General features: G+C 35.1%; 1 protein-coding gene across 1 annotated transcript; it reads left to right on the top strand.

The window, feature by feature from the left end:
* Positions 1–10,673: 10,673 nt before the first annotated feature.
* On the top strand, positions 10,674–17,755 carry LOC105959918 (immune-associated nucleotide-binding protein 9). Its single transcript, XM_088824552.1, has 8 exons — positions 10,674–10,783; positions 11,004–11,273; positions 12,241–12,524; positions 12,662–12,826; positions 12,909–13,031; positions 13,675–15,911; positions 16,277–16,394; positions 16,476–17,755. Exons 2-6 carry the CDS (start codon positions 11,024–11,026, stop codon positions 14,296–14,298), a joined length of 1,446 nt encoding a protein of 481 aa, XP_088680678.1. The 5' UTR covers positions 10,674–10,783; positions 11,004–11,023; the 3' UTR covers positions 14,299–15,911; positions 16,277–16,394; positions 16,476–17,755.
* The last annotated feature ends 1,573 nt before the right edge of the window (positions 17,756–19,328 follow it).

Here is a 19,328-nt window from a genome sequence, read left to right as displayed (position 1 = left end):
TATATTTTTGCACCCTATTTAAAGGCCAAGAGCACACAATTAGATCGATCTTTTACCTTTTATCGTAACTATTAGTTTTTAGTTTTTTATCTTTTCTACACGCAATCAAGGAGCAAGAGAACGAAGACGAAGACTTGACGACTCTTCATCCTAGTTTTCCTTTTTCCTTTTCTTTTATGATTTTTATGAATTTTCGTATTTTTATTATGCTTTTCGTAACGAACATGAGTAGCTAAGTTTTTATTCTAGGATTTTATTGGAACCCTATGTGGTAACTCGAACCTATTTTTCTACTTTTATGCAAGTTTAATTCTTCGATTATTTCTTCTATCTTGATCGTATTTAGTGCATGAGCGTAGCTAACTTATGTTGCTATTTGTTATTGTTAGAATTGATTGACATATCGTTTTAATAATTAGAACAGGGATAGAAGAGCCTTCGAGTAGTTTTTCACCGAATGTGTGTGTTAATTGCATGTATTATCGTAGACATACAGATAATACCTTAGGTAGCCGTTTGCGAGACTTGCTATTTAATGCTTTATTTATACTAGGTTTGCATAGACATATAGTGAATCTTTTATGAATAATAGGTTTATAGCGCAGCGACAGCTGGTTATGAATAATTTCGTGTCTTGGGTTAATAATCGGGAATCGTAACTTGCATGATAGGAAATTAATTGGGTGAAGAATTATCGCATAGGGGGAAGATAAAATCCTAGATCCGTTTATTATTGATTTTTTCTCGTGATTACTTGCGTTCTTAATTAGTTTAATTTATTTAGTTAATTAATTTGACAACCCTGCGTAGGCTGTATAAAAATCACAATTGTTAGGATTTGGTACTTAGGCTTAAATAATTTGCGTATTCCCTGTGGGATCGACATCCGACTCTCACGAGTCTACTTTACTATTTGTTTGCGATACGTACACTTGCGTGTTGGTATTTAGCACCCAACAAGTTTTTGGCGCCGTTGCCGGGGAATACGGCTAAATTATTTATTTATCCTAATATTAAATTTGAGCAATTTTTCTTACTTCAGCCAATTTTTTTTTATTTAATTTTTTATTTTATTTTGTTTTAGGTACTTGTTATGCGAAGAGGACACGACACGAGCTTGCTACCTCTTGATCCCGAAATTGAGCGAACGTTTAGGCAAGACAGGAGAAATCAACGGTTAGCCCAAAACACTCCAGCAACGATGGAAGACGAGAATAATCGTGGGGAAGGTGACCAAAGGCAACCACCTAATGTGGCGAGAGAAATCGTCAACGAGCAAAACCAACGCCAGATAATTAATCCACCACCGCGTCAACGAGCCTTGCACGAGTACACCGTTCCGACACTCAATGGGTTCCAATCAAGCATCCAGCAGCCCCCCATTGAAGCTAACAATTTCGAGATTCGAGCGGGACTCCTCACGATGCTCCAAAACAATGGTCTATTCAGCGGACTGGCTCATGAAGATCCACATCTTCACCTGGTCAACTTTCTCGAAACGTGTGACTCGCACAAGATGAACGGAGTAACACCCGAAGCACTGCAACTCCGCATGTTCAAGCACTCCCTACAAGGAGCAGCCCGAGAATGGTTGCAAACTCGTGCACCGCACTCCATCTCGTCGTGGGCCCAGCTAGCGCAACTCTTTATGAACACATACAACTCCCCAACAAAAACTGAGAGAATCCGGCGAGAAATTCAAAACTTCATACAAGAAGCCGGTGAAGCATTATTCGAGACGTGGGAGCGGTTCAAACAGCTAGTAAGGAGGTGCCCGAATCACGGACTACAAGAGTGGCGCCAACTGCAAATATTTTACGATGGACTGCAAGACAACTCGAGGACAGTACTCGACTCTGCAGCTGGAGGTATGTTCATGAGTTTGACCTATGACGAAGCATACGAACTCTTGGAGCGAATCGCTAGAAATAAATACATGCGAGCATCGGACCGGTCGAATAGCGGAGCAATCAAGACGGGAGGAATTTTGGAGTTAGACGGAGTCACTGCAATCACGGCCCAATTGGAGAAGTTATCGAAGCAAGTAGCGGCTTTGCAGACTCAGCAAGTCCACGCAGTCCAAGTTCCCGACCACCGCGTAGAAGAAACGGAGTCTCTGAATTATGTGCATGACACTAACCGACAACAGAGGAACCCGTACTCCAACACATATAATCCGGGATGAAAGGATCACCCTAACTTTGGGTGGGGAGGAACTCAGCAAGGACAAAGGCAAGCAACACCTCAAGGTCAACCGCCAAATCATTCACGACCAGCTCCCGGATTCCAAAATCCGCCTCAAGCTCAACCTCAAGGTGTAGATCTCGCAAATATTTTGGCGCAATTCATGACAACCACCCAAGCCTCCATCCGAAATTTGGAAACACAAATGGGTCAACTTGCAACCCAGCTAACCGCGAGGCCATCGGGAGCACTGCCGTCGAATACGGAAGATCCTCGGAAGAACAACGTCGAGCAGTGCAACGCTGTGAGTTTAAGGAATGAGAGACAATTGGAGGAAGCCCCACGAAAAGAGAAGCAAAACACGGTGATCGAGAAGCCGAGCGTGATTGGGGAAAAAGAAGCGACTCACGAAGAACCACTATCATCTCCAGTGAAATCACGAGCCCCTCCAATTCCATATCCTCAGAAGCTTATGAAGAAGAAGCTCGATACCGAGTATCAAAGATTTTTGGACAAGCTGAAGGAAATCCAAATAAATATCCCGTTTATTGAAGCCCTTCAAAAGATGCCAAAGTGGGTGAAGTTCCTCAAAGATCTCGTGACAAAGAGGAAGAAATTGCAAGGGAATGAGATGATCCAACTCACGGAACAATGTAGTGCAATCCTTACACGGCCTCTTCCACAAAAACTCGGCGATCCAGGTAAGTTCACTATCCCTTGTACTATAGGAGGTAAAAATTTTAGGTCGCTCATTGATTTAGGTGCTAGCATTAACCTTATGCCTTATTCGACTTATCAAAATCTTGGGTTAGGGGAAATTGAACCTACGGCTATAACTCTTCAATTAGCCGATAGATCTTTAGTTTACCCAAAAGGTATTTTAGAGAATGTGCTAGTAAAAGTGAACAAATTTATCTTCCCTGTTGATTTCGTTATACTTGACATAGATGAAGATAGGGAGATACCTCTTATTTTAGGGAGACCGTTTTTAGCCACGTCAAAAACTCTAATTGATTGTGCTAGTGGTGATCTTTCAATGACGGTGCATGATCAAACGGTCAAATTTAACGTTTTTAGCACTAATAAAAATCCAAGTGATGATAATGATTGTTATGCTATAGATCTTGTGGATTTTACAAATCATGACGATTTTGACGCTTTGATCTTAGACCCTGGGAAAGGATCTTTGAGTGCAGGAGATGGTGGCGGAAAAGATAATCGGACGGAGCAAGTTTATTGTGCGAGCTCAATTTCAACTCCGCCGAGAGACAGTCAAAAGAGTCGGGGTGATAATCATGATGAACGTGCAAAGTGGATGTGGCCACCTAAAGAACCGAACGAGCACTATTGGGGAGAGGAATTCAATCGCCAAGTGACTTCGGTCACGATAGCTTGAACAAAGAAGCAGACAAAGTCCGGCTGAAGACTGTAAACTTAGCGCTTCTCGGAAGGCAACCCGAGCTTTCGTTTTTCTTTCTTTTATTTTATTTTATTTTTTTTATTATTTTTGTTTTTATTTATTTAGCTTGTTAGTGTTCGTTCTTATTTTATTTCAGCTTTAAAAAAAAAAATAATAATAATAATAAAAAAAAAAATTCGGGCATATTAAATAGGGGTTTTCCAAACCCCAATTTTCACAATTCCAATCCCCACTTCTCCCCTAATTCGAACCCTAACCCCCTCTTTTCAAAATTTTCGACTTTCTTGAACAATTTCACCGAAAATTCACCAACTACACACATATTGTTACTTATCTCGGTTGTTTGTTGCTGATTTGTGCAGGGAGGGTTCAAGAAAGGTACAAATTTCTCCAAAAATCCATTCAACCAAGAACGCCCACAAGGTGTTCGACGAATTGCCCAAGTCAAGTTTGGGGGAAATTTTGCACATCAATCCACTCCTAATCCCTTCTACACACATTCTCAAGTCATGGGGAAACGAGGACGTGACGGGGAGGGCACCTCACAAGGCGAAGGCACTTCAAGGAGCAAAGGGAAGGGCAAGAAAACCGATCAAATTCCAACAACCCGACGATGGTCCCGACGCTTAAAAACAGGTGTTTTCTATCCTTAAACTCCGGGCGAATCACATTGAGGGCAATGTGAATTTTAAGTTTGGGGGTGGTTAACTACTTGTTTTATTTTATGTGCGCTTTATTTGTGCTTTAATTTTTTTATTATTTTGCATGCTTTAGTTTTTGTTTTAGTTGCCGTTTTTTATTATTTAAAAAAAATAAAATAATAAATAAATAAATAAATAAATAAATAAATTTCGGTACATCGATGAACTATGATGATGGGAGATGGTCAATGTTTGATGATGAGATTACTTGTTTTATGTTGATAAGGAGTAGATATTTGTTTAGCTTTCGATTCAACGGAACGTAGAAGTGAATTATTGCTAGGAATCACACCTTGTGCATTGCTTTGGTTGAATGTTTTGCATTTTAAATTTGGAATGTTTTTGTGCTCAATCATGCTTTGTTCGGTTTTAAATCTCACCTTAGGACATTTATGATACGAAGTGTTGATAATAAGTGATTTGGGATATGATTTGGGCCTTCTTTGAACCGTTTGAGCCTTTCAAGCCTACCCTTTTTGTCAAATTATCCTTAGAATCTTGATTTGAGCCTCGGAGAAAAGGTGTTCTTTCTTTTAGCCAATATGTAGAAGGTAGAAAAGTGGAGATTTCTGAATAATCATCCCTTGGAGGTCGGTCGAAAAATTCTTATAAGATCTTTCTTCTTCTTCGAAAAAAAAAAAAAAAAAAAAAAAAGATATATATGTGCATCTTCATATATATATCTAAATTCTTCGATTCGAAAAAAAAAAAAAAAAATAAATAGAAGAAGAAGAATAGATTGTAAGGGAGAAATAAGGACTAGTTGTTGAATTGTGTTGAAAACTCGAGTCATTGCCTCAAGGCAAAAGTGTTGACGTGTGAATTTTGGAGAATCGAGTTTATTAAAGTCCCTAGAGGTGAATTCATTGTTTCAAACGCCTATCTTTCAAATTTTGGCGTAATCACCTCAATTCAAGAAAATTAGCCACACATTCCCATATTACCTACCTCGGACCAAAGAGCCTAACAATTGAAAGCCACAAAGCCCCAATGATTCCAATAGCTTATTGTTCAATATTAGTTGAGTAAAATAATTTGGTGAGTATTTGGAGTCAAATATATGCATGTAAGTATAAATTCTTTCTATATTTAACTTGCAAATATTGGATACTTGAAGCAATTGTATGATTTGTGGTTTTTGGTAATAGTGAGTGACTAAGTGCCGTTGAATGTTAAGCTTGCGAATACCTATGAATTGTCATCATAATTGCAAATTCTGAAAACGCTAAGTTGACCCATCGATCTATGTAATGAGATGTATGGTTTTGTTTTGTGCTATTAATTTGATGTTACTTGAGGACAAGCAAAAGTTCAAGTTTGGGGGTGTGTTAAGTGTATATTTATACACTTAATTGTACCTTTTAATTGGAGGTTTTTGATGTGTTTTTACGATAATTGGTGCTTAATATGGTTATTAATTGTATTTTATGTGCAAATTGAAGAATTGGCAACTTTTGGGGTGAAAACTGCAAATTCAGAGAAAAAGTGGGCCAAAAGTGAAAAAATTAGATTTCTGAAGAATTAAAAGACCGCACGGCTGTGCGGATTTTAGTTCAAAATCTCACACGGCCGTCTGGGTGGACGTGAAGGCGCAGTGAAGGAATTTTAATTACACAAGGAAACCCGCCCTATTATATTTTTGCACCCTATTTAAAGGCCAAGAGCACACAATTAGATCGATCTTTTACCTTTTATCGTTATTATTAGTTTTTAGTTTTTTATCTTTTCTACACGCAATCAAGGAGCAAGAGAACGAAGACGAAGACTTGACGACTCTTCATCCTAGTTTTCCTTTTTCCTTTTCTTTTATGATTTTTATGAATTTTCGTATTTTTATTATGCTTTTCGTAACGAACATGAGTAGCTAAGTTTTTATTCTAGGATTTTATTGGAACCCTATGTGGTAACTCGAACCTATTTTTCTACTTTTATGCAAGTTTAATTCTTCGATTATTTCTTCTATCTTGATCGTATTTAGTGCATGAGCGTAGCTAACTTATGTTGCTATTTGTTATTGTTAGAATTGATTGACAGATCGTTTTAATAATTTGAACATGGATAGAAGAGCCTTCGAGTAGTTTTTCACCGAATGTGTGTGTTAATTGCATGTATTATCGTAGACATACAGATAATACCTTAGGTAGCCGTTTGCGAGACTTGCTATTTAATGATTTATTTATACTAGGTTTGCATAGACATATAGTGAATCTTTTATGAATAATAGGTTTATAGCGCAGCGACAGCTGGTTATGAATAATTTCGTGTCTTGGGTTAATAATCGGGAATCGTAACTTGCATGATAGGAAATTAATTGGGTGAAGAATTATCGCATAGGGGGAAGATAAAATCCTAGATCCGTTTATTATTGATTTTTTCTCGTGATTACTTGCGTTCTTAATTAGTTTAATTTATTTAGTTAATTAATTTGACAACCCTGCGTAGGCTGGATAAAAATCACAATTGTTAGGATTTGGTACTTAGGCTTAAATAATTTGCGTATTCCCTGTGGGATCGACATCCGACTCTCACGAGTCTACTTTACTACTTGTTTGCGATACGTACACTTGCGTGTTGGTATTTAGCACCCAACACTATGCTATGTATGATTCACCGGGCTCGTTTTAGCTGAGAAGTGGTGGAGTAAGGAGTTGAAGCAGAACGAAGACCAAGAGAAGAAATTTGGGAAGTAGTCCAGGATACTATTTCGCTAAGCCGACCAGAGCCAACTAGTTCTGTTGCAGTAACCGGTGGTAGTCTTAACGAACCTCTTATCGGGTCTATCGTAAGGAATTGATGGAGTAGTTAAAGAATTCAACTCGACTTCAAGTTGGGCTAGGAGAACTACCCCACCCGAATAAATAATTTAAGAATATTATCGTTCAACTTTCCTTAACGTAAATACACTTCCAACGTTTTCATTGATTATCCTTCGGTTCCTTTATTGTTTTCTTGCAATTTTATTCATTACAAATTATGAAACTCTAAGCTTCATAACAGTTTCATAACTGGAGAATATTCCACATAATCTAGAAAATTCCACTAAACAAGGAAGAAATGTAAGAAGATTGGGATAATTACAGTTTTGATCCCCCAAGTTTGCACGTTTTTTACTTTTGGTCCCCCATTTATCGCCGTCAACAAAATACACACTAATGTTGTCAAAATTTAACACATTTGGTCCCTCCGTCTGTTTGACCGTCAGGAAGTAACGGTCAACTGTTGAATTAGGGTTGAATTTGAGATTTTTCATAGATAAAAATTGCACTCAAACCCCTGCATTATTTTAAAATATTCTATAAACTCCTAAAATTTTATTCAACCCTAATTTAACCCCAATTTCACCATTTAATCAATTTTGACAAACGACCGCGATTTTTACCAGCATTTCCGCAGACCGTTGACCGATGTTTTTTTTTTTTTACTTTTTTTTTTCGGCATTGACTTTTTAATTTAATATGATTTTGACGCCGTTCACCGACATTGTATTCTAGGTTAACAATGTTGATTGTTTTTATTTTTCTTGATTTTTTATGAGCTTTTTTCTTGTGACTTTTTTTTTCTAATCAACACAATTACCGTAGAACACAATAATAATACTATATCTAGTATCGTAATATTAAAATTACAAACTTCTAATAAAATTTTTATCTAAAATTCTAGGGCCTAACTACAATTTAAAAAAAAATATAAAATCCATAATTTGTTCCCCTCATTTTTTTTCTTCGTGGAACCGCTAGTGCATCCCAAATTTCTTCCCAAAAAAATATGAAGAAGATGAATTAGGCATGTGCGGAGTAATTTGGAATGAGATAACCACTCTAGGTTAACGGTTTTTGGGGCTAACACTGCCGTTAATTTTTATCTTTTTTTTTTGTCTTAAATTGTTTCCGTTATTGAGATGCGTTGGCTTTTTCCTTTTTTCTTTATTTTGACTTTTTTTTATGATATTTTTTTCTTGCCGATTATCAGCTTTGAATTTTTTTTAAATTACATTTTTCCATTACTCAACAATTTAAATAAAAATAAAATAAAAATCAAGAGAAAAATGTCAACGCTGTTAACCCGACATTCAACATCGGTCAACAGTGGCAAAAAAATCAATCGAAAAAAGAGTCAACCGAGTTAAAAAGAAAGTCAAGGTCGGATTACCCAATTTTGAAATATCGGGGTCATTGGTTAAAATTGGTTAATTGATGAAATTGGGGTTAAATTATGGTTGGATAAAATTATAGAGGTTTTCAGAATATTTTGAAAGAATACAGGGGTCTTATTGCAATTTTCTCAAAGAAAAATCCCAAATTCAGCCGTTGACCGTTACTACTTAACGGTCAAACAGACGGAGGGACTAAATGTGTTAAAATGTGACAACATTAATGTGTATTTTGTTGATGGCGGTAAATGGGGGACTAAAAATAAAAAACGTGCAAACTTGGGGGACCAAAACTGTAATTATCCCTAAGAAGATTCATAGTTGAGGGGTGCTTGTAATTACCCAAACATGAGGGTTTTTTTTTCGTAATTTGGCCTTACCTTAGGGGGTTGGACGTAATTTACCCTTATTATTAGGACAAAATGCACTTCGCCCCATAGAAATTTATAGTTTTCGCAATTTCCCCCTACAAATTCAAAATGGGAGTCTCCCCCTTTTAAATTTTGTTATAGTTGCACTTTGTCCCAAATGAAACTTTCCGGCGTATTTTTCACCGATTTTTTCATCCCCGTCAACTTGAAGGGCATTTTTGTCTTTTCACCAATCCCACATAAGTATTATAGCTGCCACTGGTACCAGCACAATTTCGGCCAATTTCTCCTACCTAAACATCTCTCTCAGAAGCAGCGCTTCATTCCTTTCACATTCATTCCTTTCACAGCACGCTGGTGGCGATGCCAGCAGCACCGACCACCGTCGTTTCTAGCAGCATATTCTAAATGTTCCATGTGACCGCAGCCGATGGCGGCGGCAACACCCCCTCCTCCTCCAATCCATCTGAGGCAACCCAGATGTGCCCGTTCGCCAACCCCAACGACAGGGACGACGGAGGAAACACGGTGTAGGCGCCGCTGTATTTTATGTCGAAGTTCAATTACTCCGGCAACCTTGATTTACAAGGCGAAAGATCCAGCATGTTGCAGCTTGGATCGATATTGATGCAGCAGCAAACACATAACCCATCTCAAGCATCTGGGTTTTCAACGATATTAATAGTTGGGTGAGATTGGTGAAATGGCGAAAATGGCCTTCAAGTTGACGGAGATATGAAAAAACCGGTAAAAAAATACGTCGGAAAGTCCCATTTTGGGCAAAGTGCAACTATAACAAAATTTGAAAGGGGAAGAGTCTCATTTTTTAATTTGTAGAGGGTAAGTGCGAAAACCAAAAATTTCTAGGGGCGAAGTGCATTTTGTCATTATTATTATTATTATTATTATTATTATTATTATTATTATTATTATTATTATTATTATTATTATTATTATTATTATTATTATTATTATTATTATTATTATTATTATTATTATTATTATTATTATTATTATTATTATTATTATTATTATTATTATTATTATTATTATTATTATTATTATTATTATTATTATTATTATTATTATTATTATTATTATTATTATTATTATTATTATTATTATTATTATTATTATTATTATTATTATTATTATTATTATTATTATTATTATTATTATTATTATTATTATTATTATTATTATTATTATTATTATTATTATTATTATTATTATTATTATTATTATTATTATTATTATTATTATTATTATTATTATTATTATTATTATTATTATTATTATTATTATTATTATTATTATTATTATTATTATTATTTTTTTTTTTATTTTAAAGGCAGCAAGTCCATTGGCTTATTATTAAAAAGGACAAAGACCATGTCTGTATTGTATATTTTTCATCATATTCATTTATCTTTCTTGCTTGCGGTTCCTCTTCATCGTGCGTGCGACTTTTTGCAGAAATTAATTAATGCAAACATTGTCCAGGTCTTTCTTTTCTAATTGAGATAAAGTCAATAAAATTATTATTTTTTCCCTAAATACCAAAAACCTACATTGAATTAGCACATTTGATGCTGATGGAATCATTATTAATGGCTGAGAATATATTCAGCTAAATACAAAATTTAACTACTCTACAGCTTTTTAGCTATTCACTTCATTAGTACTATTTAAATTTTAGCTAAGTAATATATTTTCTTGCAACTTTTAGCAAAAAATGAAAAAAAAAGAAAAATAAAATTTAACTAATTTTCTAAATTTGACTAATTTTCTAAATTTGAAGGCCAGCATATAATTTACAGAACATGTAAAAGTCAGCTCTCCTTGTTGGAGTCTAGTTTTACTTTTCGAGCTGCATATAATATATGTACTTGCGCAATACAAACTCATCTTCTCATTTTCTCCTCCGATAAGTCTTTGGTTTCTCCTTGTTTTCTCTGTAAGAAATTTCCCGGTTGTTTTCATCGTTGATTTGACAATATTAGTAGTGTATGGCAGTTATTTGATTCTTTCACACACACACGGTTCAGTTCTTGAAAATTTTAACCCGCGGAAACCAATTTTCGTGTTGTTGGATATATATCCGATATTCACGATATGTGGCTTGTGATATTCACGATTATAACCAAAGGCATGTGTGTTGTTGGCGTTTTTTGCAGATAAGTTTACCTAATTTCTGATGGCAATGAATGCAACTGAATTTGATTATGATGAAGGGGAGTCTTCTACACCTCCAAGTCAAGAGATGGCTAAGACTATAGTATTGGTTGGAAGAACAAGTCACGGGAAAAGCGCGACGGGGAATAGTATCGTTGGAAAAAAGGCATTCAAGTCAATGCTTAAAACTACTGGTGTTATTACTAGCACTTGTGAGATGCACAGAACTTTACTGGAAAATGGACATAAACTTAATGTTATCGATACTCCAGGTACGTACATGTTATATTCTGGAATAATTACTGTTTTTGTCCCTATTTTATACATGGAAATCGATTTTAGTTCCTACTTTTTTTTTTCTTTTCCACGATTTTAATCTCAAACTAGCCATATTTTTACAATATTTTGGCAAGCCGGTTGATTTGGGTGTTAGTTGCATGTTTTACACGTGAGAATGCTGAAATAACCCCCCTCTTACCTTCATTTTCTATTTAGCCACAATTTTATTTTATTCTTCAATTTCATCCTAAAAATACTTGTATAGTGTTGAAAGCCTATATCCCAATCCTCGATCACGTCGTCTTCTTCTTCCTCTATTTTCCTTCTCCTCCACCAAATCCAAGTACAGTAAAATAAGGGCAAGAATTAGCGCCGTTAAATATTCAAAGAATTAGGAATTATTTATATTATTTTTTCCCTATCTTGTGGCTGAGTTTTAGTTTGTAATTCTTTGCTATTCTTCATAAAACAATCAAGCCAAATGTATTAATGGCGGAACTGCTGAAATTGGGTTTTATTGGGATTAATATTTGTTGGGATTTATATTTTTAGGATAAGATTGTAGAATTAAAGTGAAATTGGGGCTAAATACAAAATATAGGCAAAAAGAGGGTCGATGGGGTTATCTCAGCATGCTCACGTGCTAGACATGTGACTTATTCCGTCCAAATTAAGGCATATATCAAACGGCAAACCAAAATTGTAAAAATATGGTTAGTTTGAGAACTAAAATCGTGATAAAGAAAATATATGGACTAAAATCGATTTCCGTGTATAATAGATGAACAAAAACATACTACTTTAAGTTCTCCACATGAAATTAGGGTGCAGTGATATAAAAAAAAAATGTATATGGTTTTTATGGGAAGATCGAGAAGAATGCCTTCGAACAGTGTTTACATACAATTTCAGTTTTCATTTTTTGGTTTAAAAATGCCTGACTTGCAATTGATTTGCCAGGGTTGTTTGATTTTTCCGTTGAATCTGAATTTATTGGAAAGGAAATTGCTAAATGCATCAATTTGGCAAAAGATGGCATCCATGCTATTCTTCTGGTCGTGTCAATTAGAACTCGTTTTTCAAGAAAAGAAGAAGAAGCTGGTTTGTTGATCTTGCATGCATTTTTTGGCGTCAAAATAACTGACTATATGATTGTAGTTTTCACCGGTGGTGATGAGCTTGAAGATGACGAGACTCTCGATGATTACTTGAGCCGTGAATATTGCCTCGAACCTATCTTGAAGGCACAAATCTCATTGAGTGCTCTTCCTTTAAGTCTCTTAATATATATTTATTTCTCTCGCCGTGCATATTTATTATCAAGAATATTATTCATAATTCGTAATTAATAAGTTTTTGTTTGTGATTTTGACATAAATAGGAAACTCTGAGAATGTGTGGGAACCGACATGTTCTCTTTAATAACAAAACAAAAGATGAAGCCCAGAAATCGGAACAAGTGAAACAACTTCTTGCCTTAGTAAATGTGGTTGTAGATAAAAATGGTGGAAGGCCGTATAGAAGTAAGCCATTTGTTGAAGTGAAGGTAAGTGCTTTCATTGATGACCATTTTTTTATGAAGTCTTGCAGCAATTGGTTACAATGCCTAACTTAATCAACAATTTTAGATAGGAGCAACAAGCAGATTTTTTTACGGTGCTCCGGCCGCTAATGTTAATTCTGAAGAGGAAAAAGATAAATTGGAATCACAGAAGTCGTATGAAAAGCAGCTTAAGACATTAACGAAGATGGTAGTTTTTTTTTTTGGCAAATTACACTTTCTCCCCTTGTACTTTGGCTTGATATCACTTTATTCTCTTCTACTCTCGATTGCATCGATTTTCCCCATGCACTTGAAAAATTGTCTCAATGTGGTCCTCGTTGTTAGTTGTCAGACATTTGACCTTAACACCGTTTGGTCTAAACTCTGAAATTACAAAAATGTCACATCTACTAGTTTAAATAATTATTAAAAAAAATAATAAATAAATAAATAAAGTACAAAACAACGAGAAAGCATAGTCCACGATGGCAACCACAGGTTTTTTTTTTTTTTCGAAATTTTTTAAACTATGAGGGGTGAGTTTTTTTTTATATATAATTTTCAGACTTTTTTCAAGTGTAGGGGGGCCAAATCGATGCAATCGAGAATAGAATAGGGTAAAGAGATACCGAGCCAACATAGAAGGGGAGAAAGTGGAATTTACTTTTTTTTTCAATAGCATACATATAATTTGTGCATAATTCATCATAAACCAACACACATACACACACACATATATATATATATATATATATATATATATATATATATATATATATATATATATATATATATATATATATATATATATATAAAGATATGACATGCATGCATCTGTTGCATATGTATAGGTTGATTTAAAGCTAAAGGGGAGCTATGATAAGATTGCACAACAAATAGACGAGTTAAAGCTAAAGGAGAGCTATGGTAAACTTGCACAACAAATAGCAGAGTTAAAGCTAAAGGAGAGCTACTATGATAAGCTTGCACAACAAATAGACGAGTTAAAGCTAAATGAGAGATCTGATAAGCTTGCACAACAAATAAGAGAGTTAAAGCTAAAGGAGAGCTATGATAAACTTGCACAACAAATAACAGAGATAAAGCTAAAGGAAAGCTCTGATAAGCTTGCACAACAAATAACAGAGTTAAAGCTAAAGGAGGACTATGATAAACTTGCACAACAAATAGCCGAGTTAAAGCTAAAGCAGAGCTACTATGATAAGCTTGCACAACAAATAGACGAGTTAAAGGTAAAGGAGAGCTCTGATAAGCGTGCACAACAAATAGCAGAGTTAAAGCTAAAGGAGAGCTATGATAAACTTGCACAACAAATAGCAGAGTTAAAACTAAAGGAGAGCTCTGATAAGTTTGCACAACAAATAACAGAGCATGAAAACACTCAACTCAAGGCAGAAACTATGGTCTGCAACATAGAGGTCGAGGCCAGAAGAAAATTCATTCGGTGGTTTTAAAATCGATGAAGGATAGTGAATCTAGTCAATCAGATAAAGAAAAAGGCGTGCAAGAAAGACCTACATTAAGAACTGCTGGGCCGGAAGGGGAAATAATTGCAGGTTCCCTGCAAACTGCCCACTCATTTGTAGATTTATTCGCTTTGTTATATCTGCTATCTCCATGTGTGTGTATGCATTTTTAGGGTAAATTACAACCATTCATGAGGTATGGTTAAATTACGAAACCCCTCATATTATTTGGATAATTACATCTATTTCTCAACTATGAATTTTCGTACACCTCCACATTTGTGGTGTCAAATTCAGCATAACCATCTAGATTCCTTGAAATGTGCCCTAGTAATTTGTAATCATTTTGTGTAAGAATATAGTCTCTGATGCATCACAATCTGATATTTACAAGCCAAAAAACACATCTTATGATCATCTTGCTTCAAAATGTGGAGCTCGAATATGATAAAATGGGTACAAAAGTGATAATATTCCATATAATCTAGAAGATTCCACTAAATTTGAAATCACAAGGGTGGACGTGTAAGAAAAATTATAGTTGAGGGGTTGTTGTAATAACCATAACAGAAGGGGGGTTTTCGTAATTTTATCATACCTCAGGGGTGGTTGTAATTTACCATTTTTTTATTAGCATGTGAAGGGTCGCAAAGAAAATGAATGAAAAACAAGTTTTGTGGAAGAAAGATGCACCATGAGGTATGCTCAAAATAACTTTAAGGGGGTCGCTATAGTATCGGTAATTACAAAACATTGTTAGAAACCATAACAGAGTAATGTTTTGGATAATTTATTATGTTAGCGTTCTAACGGACTATTAGTTTCAGGCAGTGGTGGAGATAACAAAGAGCTAGAGGGTGACATGACTCTCCTAACATCTCTTAAGTCCTTATTATTTTATTTAAGATTTATAAATTTTCGTTTATAGAATGATCCCGTGGAAAACAAATACATATAGTGAATATCGGTCTCTAGGACATGAAATATTGTTCCCGTAATTATTTTAGGGGAGGGTTGTAATGACCAATACTATAGAGACCTTAAAGTTATTTTAGCATATCTTAAAAGGGTATAGGTGTAATTTACCCTAAATTATATTTCATGTTCATATATTAGTTGTACATAGAGAGTGAAGAGATCTTCCCTCGAAACAATCTAAACTGGTTCAGTATTCATGATAAGAAATGTATGCAACTTGGTTGAGTAATGTTCTCTTCTCGTTCGTTGTTCATTAGACGATTTGTATGAAGTACTTTGCTTACATTGTCTTCTTTTTAAGTCCACCATTTTGTTGGAGATTAACCTCCTTCAAAATTGTAGGCTATTTATTGAAAAAGAGCGCAAAAACTAACCGGTGGAGTAAGAGACGGTTTGTTTTAAATGAAAAAACCGGACAAGTGAGTAGCTCAAAGTTGTGATAAGTCATTGCGGTGGCACTGTTTTTTTATCGAGAGATTTTGCATGTGCCATAGGTCAACATTATATTGCTATTATTTGTTTTTTTTTTTTTTTTTTAATTCATCTTCTGTGAATCTATGGTGCAGCTTGGATACACCAAAAAACATGAAGAGAGAAAATTTCGTGGTATCATTGATTTGGAGGTACTTACTACGTACACTACAAGAAAAAGTTGCATTAGCGACACCCCAATTGTGATTTTGTTACTAATAGCTATTTTTCTTGTCACTATAGAGTATTAGCGACACTCCATTAGTGACAAGCATAGTGACAACACTTTTTGCTTAACTATGTGAAAAATAGGTGTTGTCACTCAAAAGATCTTTTTTTTGTAGTGACTACGTATCGTCGTCCGTTATTTGATAACAGAACTTTGTGTGTTGGCAACTTATTCTTTTGTTAATATTTTTGAATGCAAAATATAATTTGCCTGTTAAAATATGTTCACGTGTTTTAATATGCCTATTAAACATTTTATTTTTGTTTAATCTGTGGATGATGCTATCAGGAATGTAATCTGGAAGAAGTTACAGACGATGAAGAAGGCAATGGTCAAGATGCGGGAAAAACACAGAGTCTTGTATTCAAGATTACTAACAGGGTCCAATACAAGACTATCGTTAAAAGTACTTTTTTCGAATCTCATCCTCTCTATGATAAAGTAAGTTTTCGTTTTGAAATAACTAACTCGAGTTTCACTGAAACAGCTCGTTGTGCTGTTGTCTTGAAGGCCGAGAGCATGGCAGATAAGAGAGAGTGGTTGAGAAAATTAAGAAATGTAATCGTTTCGACAGGAGGTCAAGTGAGTGGCGAACGATAAAAACACAATTTTTATTATTCAGCCCATGTGTAATCGATTTAAATTCCAAACCGATTCATTCCGACTATAATTAGATGGTTATGTTTTTTCTCTGGTTCCAACATAATGTCATATTATGGTGGTCGAAAGAGATTTTTTCACGGCGCGGTGGAAATGTACAATATTTATCCAAGTTATAACCATTTCTCGTGTGGTAAATACATGACGATTTTTTAGTAAATTTTAACCTCTATTACAACTGTTGTGTTTCCACTCAAAGATTCTTACAGCAGTAATGATGGATAATCTCATAAATGCAAATAGATTGTTTATACAGATTATAACCGAAAATAAACAACAGTAAATAGAATATGAAAGATTTATTATGAAAGGGAATAAATAACAGCTCAGTTTTCCAAACTCATTCACACCAGAGATCCATTAAGGTCTTTACTATTACACACCACCAAGATTGCACCAGAGAGAACAGATCTATCACTCTGTCACCTAACCCACCTAAATTCAGAGGTAAGACCAAGAAAATGAGGCACTCAACAACTCACCCACTCACCACTGACCCAACTCACTGAAGAGGGGAAAAGGCTTGAAGATCTAGGGTTTTCTCTCGGTCTTATCTTCTGTCACTCCACTCCCCGCATTAAATAGGAGCTGCAGTCAAAGGTAACCGTTGAAGGGAAAACCACTGGGGCAAGCACGACTAAGAACGGCGGCGTTTGACCCATGGTTGTTGGAGCAAAAAGAATAAAGAGCAGAAGGCCACAAAGAGGGAGTAAACTGTCTAGAGCACAAAAGGGGCAAGAGAGTACAACGGAGAGAGAGAGAGAGAATCGGATTAGAGAGACAAGATCAATGACCAGGATTACAAGACTTAATCTTAGGCTATGATTAAATCTCTACCACATTCCAACCATTGAGTTCTCTCAACTGATGGACCTTCCTAGTGGTGGTGTGTACATGTAATATAAGGAGTCTATGGGCTACAGGCCCAAACCACATTGGGCCACAACCTCAACAACAACCATTTGTCATAAATTAGGGTACTTATTTCTTAAAGTTAATTTTGAAAAAAAAAATTATATCGAAATTTAAAATTGGAACTTAGAATGTTGATCCGCCTCGAAAACATGTTGCCAGTTGTACGATTGCTGCCGAAAGGAAGCATGTGTCTTGTCGAGCTCGATCGCACTGTAAAAAAAGAAAATCGGAGTTAACACTCCGACGGTCAAGTCAATAGTGAACGAAATGCCACTTAGAGGTAAATTTAAATATTTTCGGGAAAAAAAAAATGGCCAACTTGACCTGCTTATATAAGGAGGGAAACTGCTATTTATAACGCCTCAGCCCATACCCTCTAAGTCTGGGGAAATCGGGGCGAGTATCCACCTACTGTCGCGTCCATTGTCCTTTTTCTACCTTCTCCCCATAATTCGAGTAATCATCACCATCTAGTCAACTATGGTTGTTTTTCGGAGTGGATAGCCTTTTCGCACGTTCTTCCAGGCTTTTCCTCCTTTTTCAATTGTCCTCGGTTCTTCAGTCATTAAATGTAGGCACGAAAACATGAAAATTACGCGTATGGATAACAATTACCTAGGAGGGCATGCGAAAGGACAGGAGGCGAAGAGACAATTGACAAGGACAGCTGAATAAAGACCCAAAGTCGTCCACCTGGCGATGAAACCACGTGGCCATAAACATAGGTACCTAACCTGCAAAGTCCGTTAAGAAGGACGGCCCAAAGGATTGTCCTAAAAAAGGTCTCTCTTCGATGGAAAGGTCGAGCGAAAAGGTTATTAGTGACGATGACCAAGTGGTTGTGCGGCCCACGAAAAGATGCTACGATAGCCACACCATAGGTTTTAGCGGCTATGGTCAATACGAAATGGCGCATTATATGACCATGTCAGACGCATCATACGTTCGATAAAATCGTGATGAATTGAAGATACGGCCATTATCCGGTCATATAAACTTTATATTCTTCATTTTGAAGATTAAATTTATGATCTTTCTAATATTTTTTCGGGTTTGAATTGAAATTATATAAACTTCGATCATATTGAAATGTGCACGTGCATTGCACATGTTTTGCACGTTTTGGTTTCATATGTTTTTTTTATCTTTTCCTCTTAGTATATTTTATAAATTTTTATTATACAATATTACATATGCAAAATGTCAAAAAAAAATTGAGATAATTATAGAAATATGTATCATTAAAAGAAGAAAATATATATATACATATATTTATTTTTGAATAGTATTCTTCATTTTTGAAGATCAAATTTATGACCTTTCTAATATTATTTCGGGTTTGAATTGAAATTATATAAACTTCGATCATATTGAAATGTGCACGTGCACTGCACATGTTTTGCACATTTAGGTTTCATATGTTTTTTTTTATCTTTTCCTTAGTATATTTTATAAATTTTTATCATACAATATTATATATGCAAAATGTCAAAAACAAATTGAGATAATTATGGAAATATGTATCATTAAAAGAAGAAAATATTTATACATATATTTATTGAATAGTATTCTTCATTTTTGAAGATTAAATTTATGATCTTTCTAATATTTTTTCGGGTTTGAGTTGAAATTATATAAACTTCGATCATATTGAAATGTGCACGTGCATTGAAATATGTATTATTAAAAGAAGAAATATATATACATTTATTTATTCATCTAATATTTGAATCCGTCTTCATGATTGTTATTTTAGTACACAATT

This window comes from Erythranthe guttata, chromosome 10 (genome assembly GCF_056151865.1).
Source record: "Erythranthe guttata isolate IM_541 chromosome 10, IM_541, whole genome shotgun sequence".
Taxonomy (NCBI): domain Eukaryota; kingdom Viridiplantae; phylum Streptophyta; class Magnoliopsida; order Lamiales; family Phrymaceae; genus Erythranthe; species Erythranthe guttata.
This window is presented reverse-complemented; position numbering and strand designations above follow the sequence as displayed.

What these genes read in the sequence shown, in the direction of transcription:
- LOC105959918 (XM_088824552.1), top strand. Translation starts at nt 11,024, where the DNA reads ATGGCAATGAATGCAACTGAATTTGATTATGATGAAGGGGAGTCTTCT. An exon ending in TAATGTTATCGATACTCCAG is followed by an intron (nt 11,274 to 12,240) that starts GTACGTACATGT and finishes TTGATTTGCCAG; the next exon opens with GGTTGTTTGATTTTTCCGTT. An exon ending in TTAAGACATTAACGAAGATG is followed by an intron (nt 13,032 to 13,674) that starts GTAGTTTTTTTT and finishes GCATATGTATAG; the next exon opens with GTTGATTTAAAGCTAAAGGG.